The 25,477-nt window shown below is 31.0% G+C and overlaps 1 protein-coding gene across 1 annotated transcript; it reads right to left on the bottom strand.

The window, feature by feature from the left end:
* Nucleotides 1-22,906: 22,906 nt before the first annotated feature.
* Nucleotides 22,907-23,143, bottom strand: K441DRAFT_542636 (uncharacterized protein; the record flags this gene model as incomplete). The annotated part of the gene is given in 2 exon segments (XM_067642702.1): nt 22,907-23,044; nt 23,063-23,143. Coding segments are annotated over 2 exon segments (219 nt in total), but the record flags the coding sequence as incomplete, so codon positions are not given.
* Between the last annotated feature and the right edge of the window lie 2,334 nt (nt 23,144-25,477).

Raw genomic sequence — 25,477 nt, 5'->3', positions numbered from 1 at the left:
ATAGTTATAAAGTAGCGTAGATTATAATAATCTAAGAGTATATAAGTGGTATAGCTCGCGTGCTTAAGGTAATATCGCTACTATTTAAAGCAGTTAACTATAGCCAGCAGTTCCTTATTATGGGTATAATACCTAACTTTAGGCCTTTGGAATTTTCTGCTATAGAATACTATTGGTCTCTAGTAGAGCTAGGTAGCATTTAGATGCCTATTAGGTTATAGTAGAATACTAATAAGGGCAAAATTTAATGCATTAGTGATTATTATTAATAGCTAATCTGGGTTAAAATGCCGTAGTAATAAAGCTTTTATAAACTTTACGTAAAGTTCCTAAAAAGCCTTTTAGACCTTTTTAGGCCATACCTATGGTTTATACTATTTAGTTAGTCCCTTTTTAGTTTTCTTCCTTACCGCCTTTAAGCTTTTTACTCCTTAGGTTAGGTCTTAGGAAGCTTTTATAATATAGTTAGATAGGTATTAGGCGACGTCTAAGTAGTTATAGATAAAGCGCCTATAGAAATTGGCAAGGCCTAGAAATACTTAAATATTTTAGTAGCTCTTTAGCTCTAGCTATTCCTAGATTGTCTATACCTATACTAGGTCTATAACTATACCTATAGGCGTTATAATATAACCTAGAAACTCGACCTGCTTAGTATTAAAGATATACTTTAACGCCTTAGCGTAGAGGCCCTAATTATCTAAATGTTCTAGTACTTTACGGATATATTGCTTATACTAATCCTTATCTTTTAAGTAGATTAGGATGTTATCTAAATAGATAATATATATACGGTTAACTAGTCCCCCTAAGGCTCTATAAATATATAATTGGAATATTATAGGCGTATTGGCTAGCCTAAAAGGTATTACTAAATATTTAAAGTAGCTATATTAGGTCTTAAAAGCGGTTTTTTACTTATCCCCTTTTTTAATACGGAGCCTATAATAGGCGTTTTATAAATCTAACTTTATAAAGATCTTTGCCCTAAATAGTTAATCCAGCATTTTACTAACTAGTGGTAGTAGGTAACGGTTCTTAATCATAATTTTATTAAGACCGCGATAGTCTATATATAGCCTTATAGGCCTATCTAGCTTTAAAATAAAGAGGATTAGTGCGCCTACTAGTAACTTACTAGGCTAAATCTATCCCTTTTTTAGTAAGCTATTAAGTTACTCCTATAGGATCTTAAGCTCTTTACGCAAGAGGTTATAGATAGGGAGATTTAGTAGTTGTTTGCCTTCTTCTAGATTAATTATATAATTATGCTCTAAGTTCTGTAGTAGGACTCTAGCTCTTTTACCCAAAAATACCCTTAATAAGTCCCTTAGGCCTACTAGAATATTTAATAAATTAGGGTTATATTTATCCTTTATATTATTATTAGGTAGGTCCTAAAGCTCCCTTAGGATACTTACAGGCAGTGTTGTACGCTATAGTAATTGCTTATACATAGTTACTACTATATATTAAACCGTTATATATAGTAGCCAGTAGAGGGTAGGGAATTCTTTAACGCAATATTTAAGGTATTAAAGTATACTTTTTACGTATTGCTTAAGCTAGAGTAATCTATACTGGTTAAAGTATCTTATAAGATCTTTAAGATCGCCGCCTTCCTATAATATCTCCGCGACCTATCTAATAGTTCCCCGTAGGGTCTCTATTATAAAGGGGTTATTACCTATACTAGGCTTTATACCCATCTTGCTATTAAATAGGGGTTAGATTTAATACTCCTTTGGGTATAAAGCGTATACTATTTTACCTAGGGCTATATTCTTTAGGATGTCCTTTAGGCTTATTAGTAATATACGCCCTTCTAAATCTTTATTATTTTACTATTTAAAGGGTCCTATCTTAAAGCGTATTTTAGGATCTACTTTTATAAGCTAAGGGTATCTAAGGATAAAGTTATAACCTATAAAGTTAGCCGCTTAAAAGGGTTGCGAGCTAACTACCTTAGTGCGGTTATATATATTAGCTACTAATACTATAAGCTTATAGGCACTATATAGTTTAATCTAATACTTATCTAGGAAGCCTATAATAGGTTTCCGCTATCTTTATAATAGGATAAGTTTATGCTTTTTTACTAAACTATATTATATAAGATTAATTTTAGCGCCGCTATTATATAGTGCTTAGAACTAATATACCTTACCTATAGGGAGTATTATTTCTAGCTTAACAGCGATATAAAAAGTTTTTCCTTTTATATCTTACCCTAGTTGCAGCTAAGAGAGGTCCGTAATTAGGGCTTTTTTATAAGGGTTATTTTGGCCCTTACTCGGCTGCATCGCCTAGGGGCTCTTAGGGGTCGCCAAGGCTAGCCTTCGGCTAGCCCTTGGCACCTCCTTATAAGCACCTCGGGCTTGCAGCCCTTTCCTCCTCATCGGTTCGTCTCCGTACGAGGCTATTGCCTACTCTTATTACCATATCGTCCTCTTCTATCGACTCCCTATATAACTTATGCTCGGCTTGCCTACTCCCTACCGTATACCCTAGCAATACTACCTCACATTTTTTTTTAGATTGTTAGTGCGGTTATTACCCTACTTATTTTTCTAATAGGATTTACCTTTAGAGTTTTCTCTTAACTTCTTAGAATATTCCTATAAAGGTGCTAGATAGGTATTAGGATAACCCTAGGAGTCTTTTCCGCTATTTAAGGTTCCTAACTTTAACCCTTTTAAAGTTCTCTTTAAGAACGGCTTCGTTAAAGGTTAGGCCTGCCTATATTACTATTAAAGTGCCTACGCTTCTAGTAACCCCTTAGCTTTTTACTAAAAGAGGTCTAGTTTCTTACTATATCTTTAGCGTTTAGAACTGCTTATTTAAAATCTGTATATATAGTAATCCGTAATAAGGCTCCTACGCGCTTTATTTTGTTATAAATTCCTAGCTTAATTTTAGCCTAGATAAACCTAATCTTCTCCTTTTTATAAATGCTACCGTCCTTATTTTTAAAGGGCTTTAGATCTATCTATTAAGTATAAGTTTCTATAAAGTTTATAAACTAATAGAAGTTATAGCGGTTAAGCTATATCCTATTTTAGAATAGCTCTATATTATTATATTATATAATATATAGATCTTAATTCTATTTCTTTATAAAGGTTTATAGCTGTAGCTATATAGTAATTTGCTCTTTATTAAGCTAATTAAGTGCGATCTAGTTTAGTAATTGGTTTTTAATCTTGCTAATAATCCAGTATATACGCTCTTTAATATTATCTTATATTATTAGCATTTTAAAGAAGTTATTTACTTTATAAACCTAATTATCTAACTGCTAGGTATTAGGTTTATGGCGGAGTTTTAAACTACTAGAGGCCTTAGCTAGTTAGTCTATATCCTTTTTCCATTTATAGCGTAGATAACTCTTTAAGTCTTCTATACCTTTTTAGGTAGGTATTAAGTAGCTTCTAGGAAGCCCTTAGCCTTAGCTAGGATATAAAAGATTTTATCTAGCTTAAATTAAGCTCTGCTAGATTTAAACCTACCCCTAGAGGTTTCTAATATATTTATTAGTAGCTCCTTCCTATATAGCTTCCGAGAGCCTTATAGTAGCTTTTTAATATCTATTTTAGAGAACATTGGTTTAGGGCTTTTAACTTTCCAACCTTGGCCTTAGGAAAGCTCCGGCTATAGAGGTAGTATTAGTACTAGTAGCTAATATAGATTTCCCTATAAGGCTTAAGTTTTAAGTTAGTAGTTAGTTTAGATTACTTAAAGGGGTAGACCCGCTTAGCTTATAGGCAGTTTATATACCGCTACTATACTAATTATAGGCCGGTAGTCTTCCGGGAGGGTTCTAGTTAGTTCCCTAGTTAGACACGTTAGTATATTCTTTTAGTATTTTTAGCTTAAGGGAAGATCTTAAAGTTGCCTCTAGCGCTTAATCTTTTAATTAGCCTAAGTGGGGCTAAAGGGGTTTTAGTTGCTTTTTAGTAGTATTATAACCGTTATAAATGGTGTTTATATTTTCCTTAGCGTTGCTAGTAACTATAGGTATATAAGAGTCTTTAAGCTTTTAAAGTATCTAGGTATTAGGGCTTATTTAGCCGTCTTACCTAGAGGGTTATATTATCGCAATCTCTCGCTATTAGAGGGACCTTCTTGCCTTTACGCGATGGCTTTTTATAAGGTATCCATAGAGTTTCTATTTAAGTTATCGCGAGATTTTAAGGGAGAATAGTGGTTGTAAATAAAAGATGTAAATAAATAATTTAGTTCTTAAAGCCGACTGCCCTTCTAAAAAAGAGTAGAAGGGATTTAAATATAAGGGGACTTTATAAATAGGGGGCTATAAGGATACGATTAGAATAGGATAAATTAGTAAGAGAGATAAATCCTTAAGGAGGTAAGGCCTTTAGGATTATAGAGACTATATACTATAGGTATATGCCTCTAGTATATAACCGGCGACTATTTAAGAGGCGTTTAGGGGTTGTCCTAAGGGCAACCTAAGGTGTTTATAATAATATCCCTTATAGTAAACTCCTTATTCCGCTAAGAATACCTTTTAAAATACTGCTATAAATTTTAGATCCCTATCTAATATAATTTTACTTAATGCTTTATATTTTATAAATACTTCTTTAATATAGATTCTAGCAATATCTTCTACTAAGATTTCTTCTATATATACTATAAAGTAGCCCTATTTAATTAACTTATTTACTATTACTAAGATTACGTTATACTCCTATCTAGTAATAGAATTTTTTAACTTTAGTAGTTTAACGATAAAGTCCTATAATATAACCTCCTATAGTCTCTCTAGTATTTTAATAGGTTATAGCCCTTTATATAGCTTATACCTTATTAGTTTATTTCTTTAGTAATCTAAATACTTTTTTATTATTTTTCTAGCTATACCCTAGATTCTATTAATAATGTATTCTTCTTAAAGTCTTAATACTAAGCCTACTACTCCATTATGTCCCTAAGTTATTCCCTTATAGAAATCTTTTATAAAATATTCTGCTATACTTTTTGGGATATACTTTACTTCTTAATTTTTGTATATATCTATCTGTAAATCTTCTAATTATACTTTTAGAATCCTTTATACCTAAAAGCTCTTTAGTGTTTTATAGACCCTTTCTAGTTTATTATTTTCTTAAGTTGCTACTAGCTTAGGGTAATTATACCTAATTAATCCGTCCTTATCTCTATATAGTATTGCTTTTAATAGTTTTTTATTATTCTATAGTTTAGTCTTTCTACTAAGCGCGTCTACTCTTATATTTTTAGTTCCTTTAGTATACTAAATTTTAAAATAGTATTCTGTAAGTATTTTTACCTATTTAACTTATCCCTAATTAAGTTCTTTTATTATTAGGAACCCTATTAGGTTCTTATAATCTATCTTAACTATAAATAGTTTATTTACGCCTTATAAGAATGCTCTTTATTTTTTAAGTACTATAATTATACCTAATAACTCCTTATTATAGACGTTATAGTTTAACTCTAGTAGTATTATCTTCCGACTATAATATACTACTAGATACTATATACTCCTATGCTTCTATAGCAAATATACTCCTAATATAAAATTTAATATATTTATTTCTATAACCGTATTTAGTCCTAGTTAATAGATTTTAAGGATTGGCTCCTAGGTAAATAACTCCTTAAGTTTTTTTTAAATAACTTCCTTTATTTATTTCTTTATACCTATAGTTCCTCTTTCTTTATAAGCCTAGTAAATGGTTTAATATTCTTTAACTAATATGCTATAAACCTCCTATAGTAGTTACAACCCCCTAAAAATAACCTTAACTATATTATATTCTCTAGTTCTTACCAACTTACTATAGCTTTAATTTTCCTTAGGTCTATACTAATATAACCTAGTTTAACAATAAATCCTATAAAATCGGTTTTCCTTATAAAGAACTCGCATTTTTTAATTGCTATTAGCATCTATTCTTTTTATAGTCTCTTTATAACCTATTTAATATATTCTCTATATTTTTCCTTAGTTATTAATATCGTTAAGGTATACTATAATAAACTTATTAAGGTGTTCTCCTAATACATTATTAATTCATTTCTGGGATATTGCTAGTGCGTTTATTAATCTAAATTGTATAACTAATGGCTTATATAGTTTTTCTCTTAATCTAATAGCTGCCTTTTATTTATAGCCTTCCTTAATTCTAATTTAATAGTACGCCTATCTTAAATTTACCTTTATAAAGATTTATATATTACCTATCCAATCTTAAATTTCGCTAATTAAGGGTAAAGGATACCTATCCTTTCGCGTAATACTATTTAACTATTTATAGTTAATGCATAGTCTAAGTTTTCCATTCTTTTTTAGTATGAATAGTACTAAATAACCTACTAATAACTATAATAGTTAATATATCCCTTTTATAAGTTTTCCTAAATAAACTCTTTAAGTGCTCTTAACTCCTATTAAGTAAGCTTATAGGTTAAAAAGAACCTTAGATTTATTCCTAATTCTAACTCTATTTTATAGTCCTATACTATATAATTTACCAGTTTCTTGCTTTCTAGGCTCTATAGTTTCTTACTACACTTATAGTATCTCTTTAGTACATAACTTAAGCCTTACTTAATCTCCTTATATATCGCTCTAACTTAGTACTATACTGTCTTAGTCTGCTATTATATTTTGCGTTATTAAGTATCCCTAATATTAACCTATCCTATAATCTAATTAATCTTTAAATTATATTCTTATAACTAAGGCATTTTTAATACTGCCTTATCCCGTCCTAATAATAGGATATTAAAAGAAATTTTAATTTATCTCCCTTTAATAGTTATCTAAATAGGTCCTATTTTAAGATTAATAATCCCTCCTCTATAGGTTATTAGATCTCCTAAAATTATAACTAATAGGTAAGATTGTTCCTTTTGTCTATAAGGTAATCCTATTCTTTTAACTGCTACTAGTAAGATATAGTTTCTTATTACTTTACTATCTATTAGTGCTTTAAACTGCTAATCTTACTAATTAACTTATAAATTTAGGTGTTGTCCTTAAATTCCTTTAAGGGTTTAAGGCTCTACTATTAGCTTCCTTTAGTTTTATAGGCCTCTACTTTTCCTAATTATTAGCTATTTAATCTTATTATACTTAGCTTACTCTTTAGCTAATGCCTAGTTCGCTTTTTATCCTCTATATACTATAGACACGTATTCTTTAGGTACTCCTACTATTATTATTTATCTAAGCATTCTTCCGTAAGGAATTTTTCTAGTTAAAGTATTAAGTCTTCTAACTCCTAAACTTCTATTAAATGCCATCCGTATATATATTTAGTATTTTTATACTATTACTTATCTAGCGCCTAATATATCCTTATAGGGTACTTTTAATTCTTTTTTTTTGGTTCTTATATATCTTGTATATATCGTCTATATATGCAATCTATAATAGCGTATAGTGTGCTAGGTGTTTTAGGTTAACTCTTAACTTATCTTTATCTTTAAGTTTAAACCTCTATCGTATTAATCTAAACATTATAACTTTATTCGCGGGTACTAAGATATATCTTCCGCTTCTCTAGTCCTCTAATTATTCCTTTAGATCTTTTAATATTATAATTAAGGCTCCCTTAATATAATTAATTGCTTTTTCTGTAATAAAGTAGTCTTAGATAACTTGTTTATCCAACTATATATAAAAGTCTTCCTACTTATTATTATGTCGCTGCCTACACTACTTTTAGTATAGCTATTAAAGTATATACGGCTTATCTATAAGGAAGTATCTTCTTATTACTACGTTATAATAGCCCTTTATATATTATTCTTTAAACCTAGTAGGGATTCTTAAATCCTCTTTATTTTTTAGTTTAATAAGCTATTTTGCCATTAGCGTACCTACTCTAGGCCTATTAGTAATTCTTTATATAGGTGCTTTGTCCTTAATACGACCTAGTATACTGGTTCTTTAATCTAGTATCTATTCTTGCTATATAAGAATTTTCTATCTAAACTCTTCTCTGGTTTCTTTTGGTTTTCGTCTTATAAGTAGATTCTTAAAGTCTTTTTACTTCTTAATCTTAGTGTTAATCCTTTAATCTTATTACTAAGCCTTACTCGCAATTTCTTTAATAGTCCTTATTCTATTACTAAAATCTTAATTCTATAAGATTCTTAATCCTAAGCTTAGCTCTAGCTTTAGTCCAACTAGGCTTCCGTAGTATTCTTATCTTATCCTAAGAATCTTAAATCTTACTTATCTTATCTTAAGAATCTTATACTTATAGGAAACTTCGTCCTAAGCTTATTTGTATATCACTAAACTGAGCTATTGCTCTACTCTATCGGTTATCGTCTATTATAGGTCCTTAAGTGTGTCTTATCTCTTCTTAAGAATCTTAAGCCTATGGCCTTTTGCCTTTAAGTGCTGAAGTAGTTTACTGCCCTACTTCCCTTACGTCTTATAAAGCAATAGACATCGTATCTAGTAGGGTTTTAATCCCTACTAATGTTCTCTATTCTATAGTGGAATTATCCTTTACTTCTTTTATAACATTTTTAAGGTCTATATATTCCTAATAAACTGCTTTTATTACCTTATTATTACTAAATACTTTACCTATGTTAAATTTATTATCCTTAATGTTTAATCTACAAGATAGTTTGTTGGTTCCTCTAAACTTTACTAATTTTAGCTCTTATAGCTAATAGCTTACGCTGTACTTAGCGTCCTTATAAATTTAGTATACGTTATTATAATAAAACGCAAAACTTTTAATTAAATACTCTTTTATTCCTTATAGCATATTATTATCCCTTTATACATATATATCGTCTATTAATCTCATTCCTTTTACTATATAGTAACTCTACCTACTTTTATAGTCTCTAATAAAATAATCTTATTTTCCGTAATTTATATAAGCTCCTTCTTTAAACTATTTTTCTTACTATAAAGTCCGCCTAAACGCCTTCTGCTGCTAAGATCCCTAGTTTAGCCTCTACTCCTTAAACCTTTAATTACTTAATCCTTATCCTCTAGGTTTCTATAGTCGTTTATTTTATTTCCTATTTTCTTTAGTACCACTTAAGTCTATTAGCTCTACGCTATACTATAGTTTTTAATTTTAACTTTATCGTTATGTACTCTGCGCCTTATATAACTATAAAACTCTATCCTAACCCTTTTTAGTCTGCTCTCTTTAGTAGATCCTATTATTAATCTTAATTACTTAATTAATTAATTCCCTAAGAGTCTCTATATCTTCTATTAGGATAATTATATTCTAAACTTTTGCTTTAAGTTCTTACTTATACTATACTATAAGCGCCTTATTATTTTATTTAACCTATATTGCTAACGTTTAAAACTATATCATATACTTAATTGCTGAAGTCCTTTATACTAGGTTTTAAAGCTTTCTTTTTACTATAATAGTTACCTTCAGCTCTCTAAATATTTGCGTTAATCGTTTTATAAACCCGTTCTAACTTAAGAATATATACTACACCTCTTAGTTAGTAGTAGTTATACTATATTTTTATACCTCTATAAGGTAAGATTTAAACCACTTAAGTGCCCTTCCCGTTAAGAATAATTCTGCGTAAGCGACTTAATCTATAGGCGTTCCTAGTTTAACCCCTTCTTACGTAACCTTAAAGTGTATTTATGTAAGGAATCCTTTAAGTTTTAACTTCTTCCCTAAGAATCGCTTAATTAAAGGTAGCTTAACCTTAGCTGCTCCAATTCCATTAATCCTCTCTTTAAGTATCCTATTATTATCTATTAATTAATTAACCATTTCTTATAGCTATCCAACGGTAACTAGCTAAGAGTTAGTATCTGCTATGCTAGTGTCGTTACCTAATCCTAATATAGTTGCTGCTATTAACAGCGTTATAGCTACTGCTTTTAGTGGCATGTTATTTAACTTCTTTTATTATAACCGTAGTAGTAAATATATAACGAAGCCTTGTAGGAAATACTATGGTAAACTTATTAATAGGCTAGGTATATAGGTATAGAATAGTTAATAATATAAATATAACTAGTAGAGTGGTTACCTAATAAATTAACTCTAATTATATTCTAAGATTTACTATAAAGAAGAGAAACTATCTATAAAGACCATACGTCCTTAAATATATAACTTCTCCCTATAGTAAAGGAATCTAGTACGTTAGTACGTTAGTATGTTTTTACGTTACGTTCCTATATTTCTACGTTTCTATATTCTAAACTTATAACGTAACTAGCCATGTAACTCGGCTACCCCTTATCTTATAGCTCGATTGGTTCTAGCGCCTCCCGTACTATTTTAACCAACCCGTTTATATCTCTTCTTAGTAGTCGCACTACTGCTAAGATAAGGTTTGTAACACCTAGCGCTACTAAAGAAGCTATAAAACTAATACCTATATAGGATTATAGGGACTTATAAAAGGATACTACGTACCGCATTAAAATGCGAAGTAGTAATACTACTACTAGACGTTTATATAGAAGCAACTGCTATATAGAGAGCAGCTATAGTATATAGTTACCCAGTAGAGAAATACGCTAAATATTAGAATATATATAGGGAGTAAGGCCCCCCTAAAGGGGCACTGCCCCTAAGCTTATAAGCCCTTTACCTATAAGTAGTAGAGAGAGAACAGAAAATATAAATGTTATTATAATACTAAGCGGAGACCTATCGCCACGCTAGTAGAGTATTACTACGGTAGTAGAGGTTAGGGGGCTACTAGTATAAGTAGAGATCTACTATATATATTATAAGATAGGTAGATATTAAATGGAAACAACGCTAGAAAAAGGCAGTAAAGCGTAGAGTAACTACGTAGAGTACCCTATAGTTAATACCGACTCTCCTCCTATATAAAATTTAGATAAAGGTAGAATTTATAGCCGTCTTCCTATTATAGATAGAGGTTTTAGGACTAAACGTATAGCTAGTAAGCATCTATATCCTAAATACTATACTATACTATATATGCGGATAGCCTATATAGTCTATACGCTATATAATACTTTTCTATAACTACCGTATATTAAGGGATTAGCTATTTACTAGGGCGGGCATAAACAATATTACCTAAATGCTGTCTATAAATAGGGGCTTATATATAGTAGTATAATAGCTTATAGGGTAGTTCTCTAGTAGTTCTAAATAGTATATAAGATTTAATAAGAGGATATAAGAGGATATGCCCCCTTTTAGCCCCTTAGGGACTAAATACTTCTACTGTACTAAAGGCAGTATATAGGCGAATTACTAGACCTTCTAAGATACCTTAGCAGTATAGTATAAATAGTAGATATACTAAAATGGTAAATAGGCTAGGAGTAGGCAGAGTGTATAAGACTAACTAGAAGGATATACTTAGGTTTTTCCCTTACTAGGGATTTTTCCTATAAATAGAAGGTAGAAGCCGATATAGACCTAAAAAGGGACTAAATTGGGTAATAAATAGAACGAATAATAAATGGCAATTAACTCCTATATAGAAGGCTTTGCTTATTAATTAGGTACTTAAATAGGGCTTATAAAGATTTATTCCCTAATATACGTAATTATAAGAAAATAGTAATCTAAATCTTTAATTAAAATAGCGATACTAAGCCCCGTAGTAAAATATAGGTAATTAGCTATCTTAAATAAAATATTTATATTATTTATTAACCTAGCTAATAGAAAGCATGTAAATTAATAGGGTATAACTAAAGTAAATTTAAAAATTCTATAACCTTTATAAAAGAGTATAAAGGAAGGCTAATATATAGGTAGAAAATATCTAATATATAAATGAATTTGAATTTATATTAAGTGTATATATAATTTTAATTATTATAGGAGATGTCTATAAAGAGAAGGCTTTTATATAGTTACTAAATAATAATCTGGCCACTATAGTAGTAGAATACGCCCACTAATTATCTAATATAGAAATAGCCATCTTTAATCAAATCTACGGCATATTATACCCTAGAACTAATATATATAGCATAGCTAGAAAGCCTACGCAATATAGGAGGATTATAGTAGACTTAAAAGATAAATGCCGTATAGAAATTTTTAATACTATAATAAACCTAATAGGGGGCGATGTAACTATAATAACTAAAGGGCAATGACCAGAGATAGTAGAAACTTATAGATCTTTTAAAAGACATTAAGGAAGATCTAAGGAAGAGAGAGAATAAATACCTATATATAGAGATAGTGTAGGTAGCTTAATAAACGGGCTAAATTACTTAGGAGCTTTAGATAAAGTATAATAGGAACTAAAACGCGGTAGAGGATAGGCTTAGATGTATTAAGGACGTTGTAAAATAATAAGGAATATTAGTGGTATAGGCGGTAAAGCTATTATAGGCTAATATAGCTATAAGCGCCTAACTAGTAACCCTCTAGCGTATACCTAGCGTAGTACTAGTTAGAGCTATAGTTAGGGTTAAAATACTAGAGGTAGTAGGTGCGGAACTAAAATTAATCTATATATTAATTAAAGTATATATACTAAGGGTAGTGGTAGCAAGGGTCTTATATAGGGGAGACGTAGAGGTTACGCTCCTTAACTAGTAGGATAAGAACTAGATAGTTACCTAGGGAGGCATTCTTAAGCAAAAGAACCTCCGCTAAAACTACTTAGTTAAAGTTATAGAAGTACCCCTTAATATATTATAAATATATAGCTTATTTAGAGGATTATAAAGGCTATAAAAAATTAGCCCTAGGAATTACTATACCTTGGGTTATATAGCTTAATTAAGAACGTATAATATATATAGGGAAATTACTAGGGTTCTAAAGGGTTAAAACGCGTGGTACCTTAATAATTAGCTTACTAACTTAAGAGATATAAGCAATATTAGCCCATAAGGGAGTAGTTATAAATAGTCTCTGGTATAAAGCCCGACTATACTATTATAGAGTTTAAGTCCGCTAATACTTTAAATGCTAATAGTAGAAATATACCTAGAGTATATATAGGAAGTAGGTAAGGTACGGAGAGTATACTAATACCTATAATATTAAAGACTACCCTAAGGGTAAGGGAGCTAGATATATAAATTATAGTAAAGAATATTAAGTATAGTAAAAGACAGTATATAAAAGCTACTAGGTATACCTAAAAGCTACTAAGAAAAAATAAGCCTAGTTATACTAGATTATAGCTATATTATAAGGAAATGTATATAAGGAGAAAGAGATAAGCAGGGTAAATAATAGTAGGTAGATAGTTATATAATGGAAAAAGCTAGGGTATTTACCTTAGTAGGAGTAGTATTTACCTAACTAGTAGTAAAACGGGGCGTAGGATATCCGTAAAGTAGTACTAATACGGCTAAAAACCCATCCTAGTAGAGAATTTTAATACTAGTTATAATAAAGCCTTATAGGAAATACCACGGTAGACTTATTAATAGGCTAGGTATATAGATATAGGAATAGTTAATAATATAAATATAACTAGTGGAGTATACTACCTAATAGATTAACTTTAATTATATTCTAAGATTTACTATAAAAAAGAGAACTATTTAGGTAGGGACTATAGTCCTTTAAATATATAATACTACGCCTAAGAAATATACTAAGTACGTTAGTATATTAGTATATTAGTACGTCTAATATATTCCCACGTTCCTATATTTTAAACTTATAATATAAGTAACTATATAACTTAGCTACCCCTATTCTATAACTTAATCTATTCTAGCGCCTTCTATACTATTTTAACCAATTCGTTTATATCTCTTTTTAGTAATTATACTACTACTAATATAAGGTCCGTAATACTATCCTCCTCCTCTTTATCTTTAAGTTATCTATTAGAGGTATAGTATTCCCGATTTTAATTTAATAACCTTTATTATTTTTAATACCTCCTATTAAATCCTTTATATCTAACCATCATAACTAGCTAGTAATTACTATTCTCTTACTTAGTAAAATTATGCCATCTTATTCTTATTATATAGAGAAGAAGTTAGTATATATTATAATTACGGCTCTATTTAGTTATTAACCTTTTTTATACGCTAAGTATATATAAGCGAATATACAATTATCCTATAATGTTTAATCCGTCTCTAACGCTAAGTATATATGTTTTATTAGTCTTTATAAGCGTTTAGTATCTTATCTAATTTATTATAGAGTCTTAGATCTAATCTACTACTAAAAAGTTAGAAGACTAACTCTTTATAGCTTATAGTGACCTTAAGCGTCTATATAGTAAGTAGAAGCTTACCCTAGCTAGGCTTTAATATATTTATACTAAAGAGTCTTAAATACTTAACGCTTAAATAGCTGTTTATACTTAGCTATTCCGTCTTAAGAAGCTTTATAAGAAGGTCTATTTAAAGAAATTCCGTCTTATATGTTATGTTATAATATTCAATTACGCTGTTACGGCTCCCGTTAGGGTCTATGCAGCGGGTCTATATAGGTATATATATATACATGTATAAGAGGGGAACCGTACCGCTAGGGCCGGATAAAACCTCTCCTTCTCTTATTATACGGCCTATATGGCTTATTATACAGCCTATATAGCCTCTCTTCTGATTAGTAACTGCCAAGCACGAGTAGCCGTCTCTTTAAGGCGTATAGAAAAGCCATCTTAATGCGTACTCCTGGGTTTATCCGGTGGGGTGTATAGCTAGGGCCTAGGTTCCGTTCCTAGCTGCTCTAGTTATCTAGGTAGGGCGTAGGCCGGTGGCCTATAAGGCTGATAGTTGTGTAAAAGGTTCCGTTATTTACATCTGCGTTAACGTATATAGCTCTATACCTTGCTAAGTTTTATTAAGTTCTATTAGGATATTAACCTCTACCAAATTCTGCCAGGTTACCAAATTCTGTCAAATTCTGCCAAGTTGCCAAAGTTTTGCCGACTTCTGTTAGGTTATCTAATTCTGCCAGGTTGCCGAGATTCTGCTAAATTCTGTTAGGTTGCCAAAACTCTGCCAAATTCTGTCAGGTTGCCAAAATTCTGCCAACTTCTATTAGGTTGCCAAAACTCTGCCAAATTCTGTTAGGTTAATTCCGTCTTATAGAGTAGAGTCTTCTTAAGCTTAAGTAAAAGGAGGCTAAAAAGGGTTCTGTTCTAATAGGGAGGGAAATAACTCTAAATAGCTTAGTAACTGCTTCTCTTAGGTCCTCCTTAGGTAACTTATTCTTTAGCGATTCTTCCTTATTAATGCTTACTAACCTATCTTCTTTTAATACTCTATTACCTTTCTTATAACACTTTTTAAGTTCTATAGTAACTCCTAGGTAGTCTTATTATAGCCTATCTACTACTTAACTTTGTACTATATTTTATCGTTAATATTCTTATAATTAACGGTTTTTAAAACCTGCTATTTTTTTTAAATTCTCTATACGTATCTATTTTATAAACTAGTAGCTTTGCGTCTTTATACGCTAGCTCTAGCATTATAATATGTTATATAGAGTAGATTTTTATCTTTATTAGTAAGTTTAGTCTATATATAACTTTTAAAATCTTTACTATAATTTTAAATAGTCCTAGTCTAACGTGATCTAACTTCTTACTTAGTTACTAACTTATAAAATTTTTATATAGTAGCTATACTTTATCCCCCTTCTTTAGATCCGGTCCCTTAAATCTGATCCCTTAGATCTCTTAACATTATTGTACTTTTTTATTTTTCCTTATACTAACTTTTTAATTCTATAAGGTCTTTATTTTTTTTAACTTAACTCTATTACTTATTTTCTTTACTTATTATAGTAATATCTTTATACCTTTCTATAGTATTATATTATATGCAAACTATATAACTAGTAATAGCAATACCTAATTATTCTATATATAGTTAATATAATGCCTTAGGTACTATTTTAGCGTCTAATTTAATCTTTCTGTTTAACCGTCTGTCTATAGATAATATACCATTAATATTACTGCATAAACCCCTTATTCCGCTAAGAATACCTTTTAAAATGCTACTATAAATCTTAGATCTCTGTCTAATATAATCTTTATTAATGCTCCGTATTTTATAAATACTTTTTTAATATAGATTCTAGCTATATCTTTTATTAAGATTTCTTCTATATATGCTATAAAGTAGCCCTATTTAGTTAACTTATCTACTATTACTAGAATTACATTATGCTCCTATTTAGTAATAGGATCTTTTAACTTTAGCAACTTTATAATAAAGTCCTATAATATAACCTTCTATAGTCTCTCTAGTATCTTAATAAGCTATAGCTTTCTATATAGCTTATACCTCATTAGCTTATTTCTTTAGCAATCTAAATATTCCTTTATAACTTTTCTTGCTAATCCTTAGATTCCTTAAATAATATACTCCTTTTAGAGTTATAATACTAAGCTTATAGCTCCATTATATCCTTATATTATTCGCTAATAGAAATCTTTAATAAATTCTTCTGCTATACTCTTTAGTATATACGTTGCTTTTTAGTTTTTATATTACTTTAAGTCTGGATTCTTATTCTATGCTTTTTGGATTTTTTATAACTATGTACTTTCTAGTGCCTTATAGGTCTATTCTTAAGTCGCTATAATCTTTAGATAATTATACCTAATTAATCCGTCTTTATCTTTTTATAATATAGCTCCTAATAGCTTCTTAATATTTTATAGTTTACCTTACTAAATATATCTACTCTTGCATTTTCTATTCCTTTAGTATATTATATCTTAAAATAGTATTTTATAAGCATCTCCGCCTATCTAACTTGTTTTTAATTAAGCTCTTTTATTATTAGGAACCCTGTTAGGTTCTTATAGTCTATCTTAACTATAAATAGTTTATCTATGCCTTATAAGAATACTTTCTATTTTTTTTAAGTGCTATAACTATACCTAATAACTCCTTATTATAGATATCGTAGTTTAGTTCTTCTAAAACTAAAAGAGTTTGAAGCCAAACTACTACACTAATACGAGATCCGTGTACTAGGGGACCTATAGTAGTTTCTAGGAATTTAAATCAAACGAGATTAAGTAAATAGAAAGCTCTGGCTCTACTAAGATTTCTATATTAAAAGGATAGCTAATTAATTTAATATTTAACCAGGAAGATCTCCTAAGTTACTACTTTCTGCTAAAGAACTAATTCCGCCTAACTGGCAGACGAACCCTTAAAGGACACTAGCCTACTAGTAACGGGTTAGTTCTTTTACACACCTCGCCGTATTTAGAAGGCCTAATATTACTAAGACGCATTCTAAACTGGCTAAATTCCTTACTAATCCAAATTAAAAATACCTTGACGTGGCAAACTAAGCTATTGCCTATTACCTTGGAATAAAATCAACAGCTATTAAATACTCTGGTAAAGTATTCGGAGCCTATATCTACTTTAGAAACCCTAAAGGAGAAGATGCTACCTCTTATAGAGCATCTAACGCAGTATTTATAGACTATAAAAAGACTAGACGGAGCTCTTAAGGATATCTATTTATCCTATTTAAAGGTCTAATTAATTAGAAAGCAACCCTACAGCGATCTATTATACGCTCGACTACTAAAGCAGAGCTTCTCTCCCTATCTACTACTGCCGTTAAAATTATCTGGTGGTAATAATTCTTTAAGGCAATCGGCTTTAATTTAAAACGCGAATTTACCCTACTATGCAATAATATACAGACTATATGCCTACTTAGACAGGACATACCAAAACTCAATACTAAGCTTCAATATATCGACGCCTATTAGCACTAGCTTAGATAGGAAGCCTAAGATAAAAAGATTAATGTACGATAGGTTCTTATAGACAAAATGCCTACTAACGGCCTTACCAAAATCTTACCTCGTTAAAAGCACGAAGCATAGATAACGCAGTTAAATTTGGTAGATATTTAACATCAGATTAATTAATTCTACTCGCAATATCCGCAATATCCGCGATATTTACAATATCCGTCACGGTTACCCTATCTTTTTACTACTCCCAAATTGTATCTAAATTTCCTATTTTGGTATAGTTTTAACCTTTACTTGTTTTCTATAGCTTTAACTACACTGTTAAATTTAGGGGGGGTGTAACCGACTACTGGTACTATACCGAGACATAAGACTGTAGCCTAAAAGGCTCTAAAACATTATTAGCACTACTCTTATATATCTTGCATATCTTATATACGGCTTAAATAAGTTAAAGATTAAGTTATAGACCCTATAGTTAAGACTCTACATTTATGTATATATTTCACCTAATTTTCATAGATTTAGAATTAAGTTGTTTACTTAATTCTCCTATACTGCAAAGCTTATATAAGAGGTAGTAGTAGCTGCTTTAGCTAAAACGGCGTTTATAGAATACCCCCCTAAGTTACTAGTTAATTTTATTTATAGAGTATAAAAAAGGGACGCCTTTATACGCTTTATATATAATTAGTTAACCTAGAAACGAGTTCCTACTAGTAATAAGGACTATACCCTTAATAATTAAGGACTCGTAAGGTAAAATAATAAGGTCTAGGTGCTAAATTATATACTACTATAATAGGAGATCCTTAAGCGGAATTATAACAATCCTATAAGCGGCCACTATAGTTTTAACTATACTTTTAAGGTAATTGCGCGAAAGTATACTTTAGAATAGCCTTACCTAGGACCTCCGTAAATACCTAGATAATTATAATACCTACTAACGTTTTAAATTGCGCCGCTATAAACCCTATAGTAAGCTGCAGCCTCTTTAGGTCCCTACTTAAGCCTAATAGCATTATTTATTTAACTTTATTACGGATTTCCTAAAGTCTAAAACTCCTAATAGTATAGAGTATAACTCCGTCCTTGTCCTTATAGACTATTTTATAAAGCTAGTACGTAAGATAATTAATACTACACAACTTGCAGAACTCTTATTTAGAGTCTTTATATAAATAGGGCCTTTAGATAATATTGTCTCTAATAGGGGTAGTATATTTATAGACGAGTACTAAAGCACTATGTGCTACTATCTCCGCGTTTAATATAAACTTATCACTATATTTAATCTATAGATAAATAGTTAGATAAAGCGTTAAAACTAGGAGCTTAAGGTATACCTACGCATATTTACAAACTGGGAATAGTCTAATTAGGCCTCCCTACTTAAAGAAGCAGCCTTTGCCCATAACTTTAAGGTCTATACTATAATAAAGCGTTTCTCTATTAAGCTTGCTTATAGTTAGCTACTAAACATCCTAGATAGAGTCCTAGATAGCATCTAAGACGCCTAGTAAGGTAGGGAGGGGTCTAAGTTAACGAATGTCCAACTTATAAAGACGTATTTATAACGCCTGCGCCTTATATATAAGGTAGCGGCGGCGTTAATAATATATGCCTAAAAGCTTTAAGTAAAATACTATAATTATTACCACCTGGCTAAACACTTCGCTGTTAATAAACGAGTCCTATTCTCCTTTAAGAATATCCATATAAAACGTCCCTATAAAAAGCTTAACTATAAGTTTATAAGACCATTTTAGATCCTAGAGCGCGTAGGGCAGCAAGTATATAAGCTAGAGCTCCCACCTACTATAGCACGGCTTTACCTAATCTTCTATATCTCCCTACTAAAGCCTTATAGGTCACGCCCTAGGTTTTAACCCCTAGTAGTAAAAGAGCTTAAGAAAGGCAGCTAGGAAGTAAAAGCAATTATTGCCTACTAGAATTATACTAGATAACTATAGTACCTTATTAAATGGCTAAAATGGCTAAATAAGTATAATAAATGGAAATACGAGATAGAACTTAAGAATTATTAATAATTATTAGACGAGTACTATAAGCGGAATACCCTAGCCTTATAGTTAAAGCGTGTTATAAGACGGGGGTAGTAGCTACAGAGCGTATATATTTAAGGAGTCTATAAGACATTACGCGATCAATCGTAAGGGTCGAGGGCGTAAGGAGGTGATATACCTACGCGTAGCTAATATAAGCTATATATAAGGTATATGCGAGAGCACGGGGCTCTCCTATAGAGGCCCCTATGGTAGGGTTCCGTAACACTACCCCCCCTCCTATAGAGGTGGAGCTCTAGCGACGCTATGGTTACTATATATATATAAAAGGGACACTTAAAGTATAGAAAAGAAGAAAGGGGGGTATTGCTAAAGGCTTAAAACAATGTTATATAATAAGGCTTGGCATCCAAGAATCCGACTAATTAAATAACTTTAACTACCAGTTAAAGTTCCTAAATATCTTAACAATATTCCGGTTACGTAATTACACTTTATTACAATCTAACGGCAATCTAATGGCAATTTGCCCTTACGTAATAATGTATAACGGTTTAACTCTATAAGGGCTCCTATAGAGGATTAAGTATAAAATCTCTGCTTAGGCCCAGTTTCTATAGGTTCGCGTAGTAAAAGTCGCTAATTAGATCCTTTGCATTTTTAAAGTCTTTCTATAGTTGCCATTCTGGCTAATCTATATTAAATCCTATATATATAGCTCTGTAGTAAAGCTATTATCCTCTACCTTTACTAAGGTATTTAGAGTTAATAATTTATTTAACAATCTACTCCTTAGGGTTCTTGTCTTCGTTCTTATCTCGGATTAGTACTAGTAGGGGTTTAGGCTATATCTACCCTAGTAGGGGGTTAGACTAATAGAGGTGTAGTAGCTATAGGTAAAATATAGGCTATATTCCGCGGGTAGCTAGGGTAGATAGGAGTTCTAGCTTATATACAGCTCCCCTATTAATAACTTATTTAATTAGATAGGGGCTAAGGTTCTTATAATCGAGTAACTTTATAGGCCTTTATATAGAGATATTGCGTGCATTTAGCTATACCTAGTTGCCAATACGTATCTCCGGTGATGGCGTTCTATAATAGTTAGCAAAGTAGGCCTACTTTACTTAAGCTTAGGCCATTTCTCCCTTGTAGTAGTTAAGTAGATTTTTTACACGGTCTATATACTAGTCGGTAAGTAGCATCTTAAGGCGTTTTCTATATAGCAGTTTCTTATTAATAGGTTCTAGTAGCTCTATACTAGATTAGGGGTAATAACCCTTATTCCCCAAAAACGGGGTAAGTCCTATAGTGGTTAAGACGTAGTTATTTACTATAAATTTACCTAGTAGTGTGGTGGTAGACGCGGTCCCTCTCAGATAGGAAGTCACAATGCTGTCTATCTGTCGGTCGGTTAATCGGTCGGTTATCAGTCGTAATCAATTAGTAGGAAAGCAGTCCGTAAGAAGAAAGGAAAGAATGTATTCCGGTAGGTCGTAATAGAGAGAAGGAAAGAAGCCGAAGGCTTAATATATATACAGGAAAATGCCAAGGCACTAAGTAGTGGTCCATTTTACCCCACTACAGTAGGAGGTAATCTATCCAGTTATCTTAACTATAGGTAACGACCTATTATAGGTACGCTTTTATATTAGTATTAGCGTTTTCCAGTTACCTAGTAGTTTTATAATAAAAGGATATAGACATTTTAACGGAGATGCTAAGGCGTTAGCAGATTTGTCTCTATATATTAGAGTTAAATTATATACCTTAGTCGGACGTAATTAAGTTAGGTAGCCTATATAGTTAGTAAATTTCGTAAAGGAAAGTATTAGTAATGTCGCTGACGGCTACGCCTTCGGTTAGGACGTAGTGGCGCTTTCTTATAAGTCGGTATATTATTATAAGGATGTTCTTATAGGTACGGCCATATTATTTATAGGGTAGTAGGTTAATAATGAAATCTATAGTAATATCTGCCTATTATTATATAGGTACTAGTAAAGGGTGCAGTAATCCTTAGTACTTTATATTAAAGGCCTTAGCGCGCTTATAGCTATAATAGGCGCCTATAAAGCGTTTAACTAAGTCTATTATTTTTAGCTAGAAGTAGTATTAGCTAAAAAGCTTGTAGGTTCCTCCTCTGTCTAGGTAGCCGCTTAATTAGAGGTCGTAAGCTATTTAGATTAGTTACCGTTATAGATTTTTTAAGTTGGAGATAAATAGGCGGCCTCTATAATAGAGCCTATTCTCTTTTACTTCTAAGGCTACTATATTAATCTAGCCTAAGCTTTAGAGGTTAGTAGGTAACGTATAAGCGCTAGCGGTCTTTACGGCAATAAGTTAATACAGTAATAGGTTAATAGAGGTGTTATATACTGTAGTAATAAGCTTATTAATTTTAGGAGGTAACTTTAGTTCTATAGTATAAAGCTAAGGTATAGTTAGCTCTATTATAGGTAGTATACCTAGGGCTAAATTTCGTGCTTTTAGAATTATCTATTATTAGAACTAATTATAGGGGTTATCTTTAAACTAAGGAAGGTCTTATAAGCGGCGTATTAGGCTATTAGGTTTAGTACCTTATACTCCTAGTTTATATATAATTTTAAAGTTAAAACTAGAGAGGAACTTGTTCTAACGTACTTAGCGTTAGTTTAACTACTTTATAGTTATAAAGTACTTAAGGTTATAATAGTCCGTAAGGACTTCTATTAGCTAGTTAGGCTCTACTAAAAAGAGTTCTAATTAGAATTTTTTTTAAACGCTTATATAATTGTAAGGAGTTCTTTATTATAAATCTTATAGTAATACTCTTATAGTATAAGCTTAGGTAAGTAAAATGCGACCAGGTAAAGGAGACCGTTACTACCTATTTAGGAAAGGATATCTGCGTTAACATAGTCTAAGGAGTTAGTTTTAAAATAGAGTTATTATCCTAGTGTAAAGTAAGCTAGGATAGGTGCTTTAGTAAAAGTATTTTTAAGGTCTTAAAACGCCTTCTCGTATTTAGGCGTCTAGATAAAGCGTAGGTACGTTTTTCTTCCTTTTATAGAAAGGCCCTTCGTTCGCATTATTGCTATAAGTAGTGCTACTACACCTAAGAAGTTGTATATAAATTTCTAATAGAAGTTAGCAAAACTAAGGAAGGCTTATACGTCCTTAATGCAGTTAGGGGCTTACTATTTAGTAATTATATATACCTTCTTAGGGTCTATATAGACACCCTTAGTAGTAATAATTAGTTTAAGGTATTTTATTTCTGTAACTAAGAATTTACATTTCTTTAAATTAATATAAAGTCCTACGTCCCTAAGGCGCTATAGGACCTTTTAAACATATTTAGTATACTTAGAAGGGTTATTGCTATAAATAAGTATATTGTCCAGGTACGTAGAGTAGAAGTCATTAAGGTAGTCCTATAAGGCGTTATTAATATAGCTTTAGAAGGTGCCTAGGCCATTATATACGCTAAAGGGTATAATAGTATATTTAAATTAGCCGAAGGGTAATATAAATGCGGTTTTCTATTTATTACCTTCCTGTATTTAGAGATAGTTAAAGGCAGCAATAATATTAAGCTTAGTATAGATTTTGGCTTAACTAAGCCGCTTAAGGGTCTTATGTATAAGCAGTACTAGGTATTAGTTTTTAATTATAATAGCGTTAAGTCCTCTATAGTTAATATAGAATTAAATACCTCCTCTTAGCTTCTTAGCGAGAAGGATAGGGGCGGCTATTAGTAATATACTAGAATAAATAAATCTTTTATTAAGGTGCTTGTTAATATACTTTTTTATAACTAAAAGTTTATCTTTTAATATTAGGTAGGGTCTCTTATAAGATAGCATTTTTCCTTATTTAATATTAATAGTATAGCTATTAGTTTAATATAGGGGGAGTATATTTACGCCCTTTTATAAGCATATATCAGTAAAGTTATAGTACTTCTTAGGGAGGAGCTTACGGAGTTCTTTATTAGTAAGTCCTTTTTTAAGCTTTATAAACTTCTTAAAGTCTAAAGATAAAAGTCCGTAAAGTTCTATAGGGGTGTCGTCTTCTAAAAGGTTAACTATGTCTATCTTATTACTATAAAGGACATAGTCCTATTCTTTATTAAGCTTATATAGTTATAATTAGGAAGCTATAGTAACGGTCTAGCCTTTTTTATATACTATATGGTAGAAGGCCAAGGCACTTATATAGTAGTAGTTAGTTATAGGTGGGATAATAAGGGGTTCCTTAGGTTAATATCCTGGGGAGTAAATAGAGGCGGTTAGGCTATACCCTAGGTAAGTCTCTTTATAGTATTTAGAGTTAAAGGTTACTTCTCTCTTCTTCTAGTTAATAGTGGGGTTATATTATTTAAGCTAGTTTATTTTAAGGATAATAAGGTAGTTAGTAAGTGGTATAATATAGGCCTAGAGTTCTTCCTAGTGCCTATTTATATCTAGGTAGAGTTATATTATATAGGTAATCTTCTATGCGGTATAACTACCGTTAGTAAGTTATAGGGCGCGGGCTTTAGTAAGGGGTAAGGTAGGTAGGTTATAAGTACATATAAATTAGGTATCTATAAATTTATTAATAGCTCCGTAATTAATTATAGAACGGCATTTATATTATTTTTTAGCAGTAGTTCCTATTATAGGTAAAACTATTTATTTCTATCTATTTATCTTTATTAAATTATCTATTAAGTAAGCTAATATATAGATCCCTCCGTTATTAAGGCGTTCTAACTTATAACTTAGAGTTAGGACTTAGCGTTTTCTACTTCCATATCTAACTCTACCGCTATTACTACGTTTTTATCTTAAACGGTGGTGGTATATAGCAACGTATTTAGTATTTAGGGTATTAGGTTAGGTATTAGGCGGCAGCTACTAAACCTAGCTATTAGGTAGTTTAGGTTATCGCGATAATAGCCTTTTTAATAGTATCTATAGTAGCGTCCTAGTTTCCGGAGTAGCTTATACTCTCTATCTAAGAGTTTTTATAGGAAGGTTAGTATAGAGAAATTGATATTAGCTCCGGTAGTATTTAAGGTAGTTAGCGTTAGTAGCTTAGTATATATAGGTTTAGTAAGCCCGGAAGGCTTCTATAAAAAGGTCTTAGGGTAAAGGTTAGTAGTAGTAATCTAATTTAGTTATCGTTTAATCTTCTATAGAGTTGCTACCATATTATAAATATTATTATAGTTATAGCTAGCGGCTGCGTAACTAAGGTAATAAGTAACTTCTTTAAGGAGGTTCTCCTGGTCTTTAATATTATCTTAAGTAAGGGCTCTAGTATATTCCTAGAATTTAATATAGAATTTATTAAATAATTTAGTAGGGCTTATCTTTAGGGTATGTAGTTTAGCTTAGCTAGTGGCTAATAGGTTATAGTTATAGTATATTAGGTTAAGATTATTAAGGACTTCTTAGTAAGACTGCTATTTTTAGGGGCTGTTAGTCTCCTATTAGGCGAAGAGTCTATTAAATAGTGTACTTTTTATTTGCCTAATAATATAACTAATCTTAGTATCTTCTGTAGGGAAAAGGTAGGCGCTCTAACTTGGTTTTTTGCGGATTTATATCTTCTAGTAGCTATATTTCTTACAGTCTCACTAAAAGATTAGAGGATTAGGGTAATATATATTAAACCCTACGGTAATAGCTTAGGTTTAGTTATTATAGCTTTTATTATTACTACTTTAGTAGGGGTTTCCGTTAGGTAAAGTTGCTAAGGGCGTAAAGACTTAGGTAGCG

Source organism: Cenococcum geophilum (assembly GCF_001692895.1).
Source record: "Cenococcum geophilum 1.58 unplaced genomic scaffold K441scaffold_6, whole genome shotgun sequence".
Classification (NCBI taxonomy): Eukaryota; Fungi; Ascomycota; class Dothideomycetes; order Gloniales; family Gloniaceae; genus Cenococcum; species Cenococcum geophilum.
The sequence above is the reverse complement of the archived record's forward strand: the minus strand, read 5'-3'. Positions and strand labels throughout refer to the sequence as shown.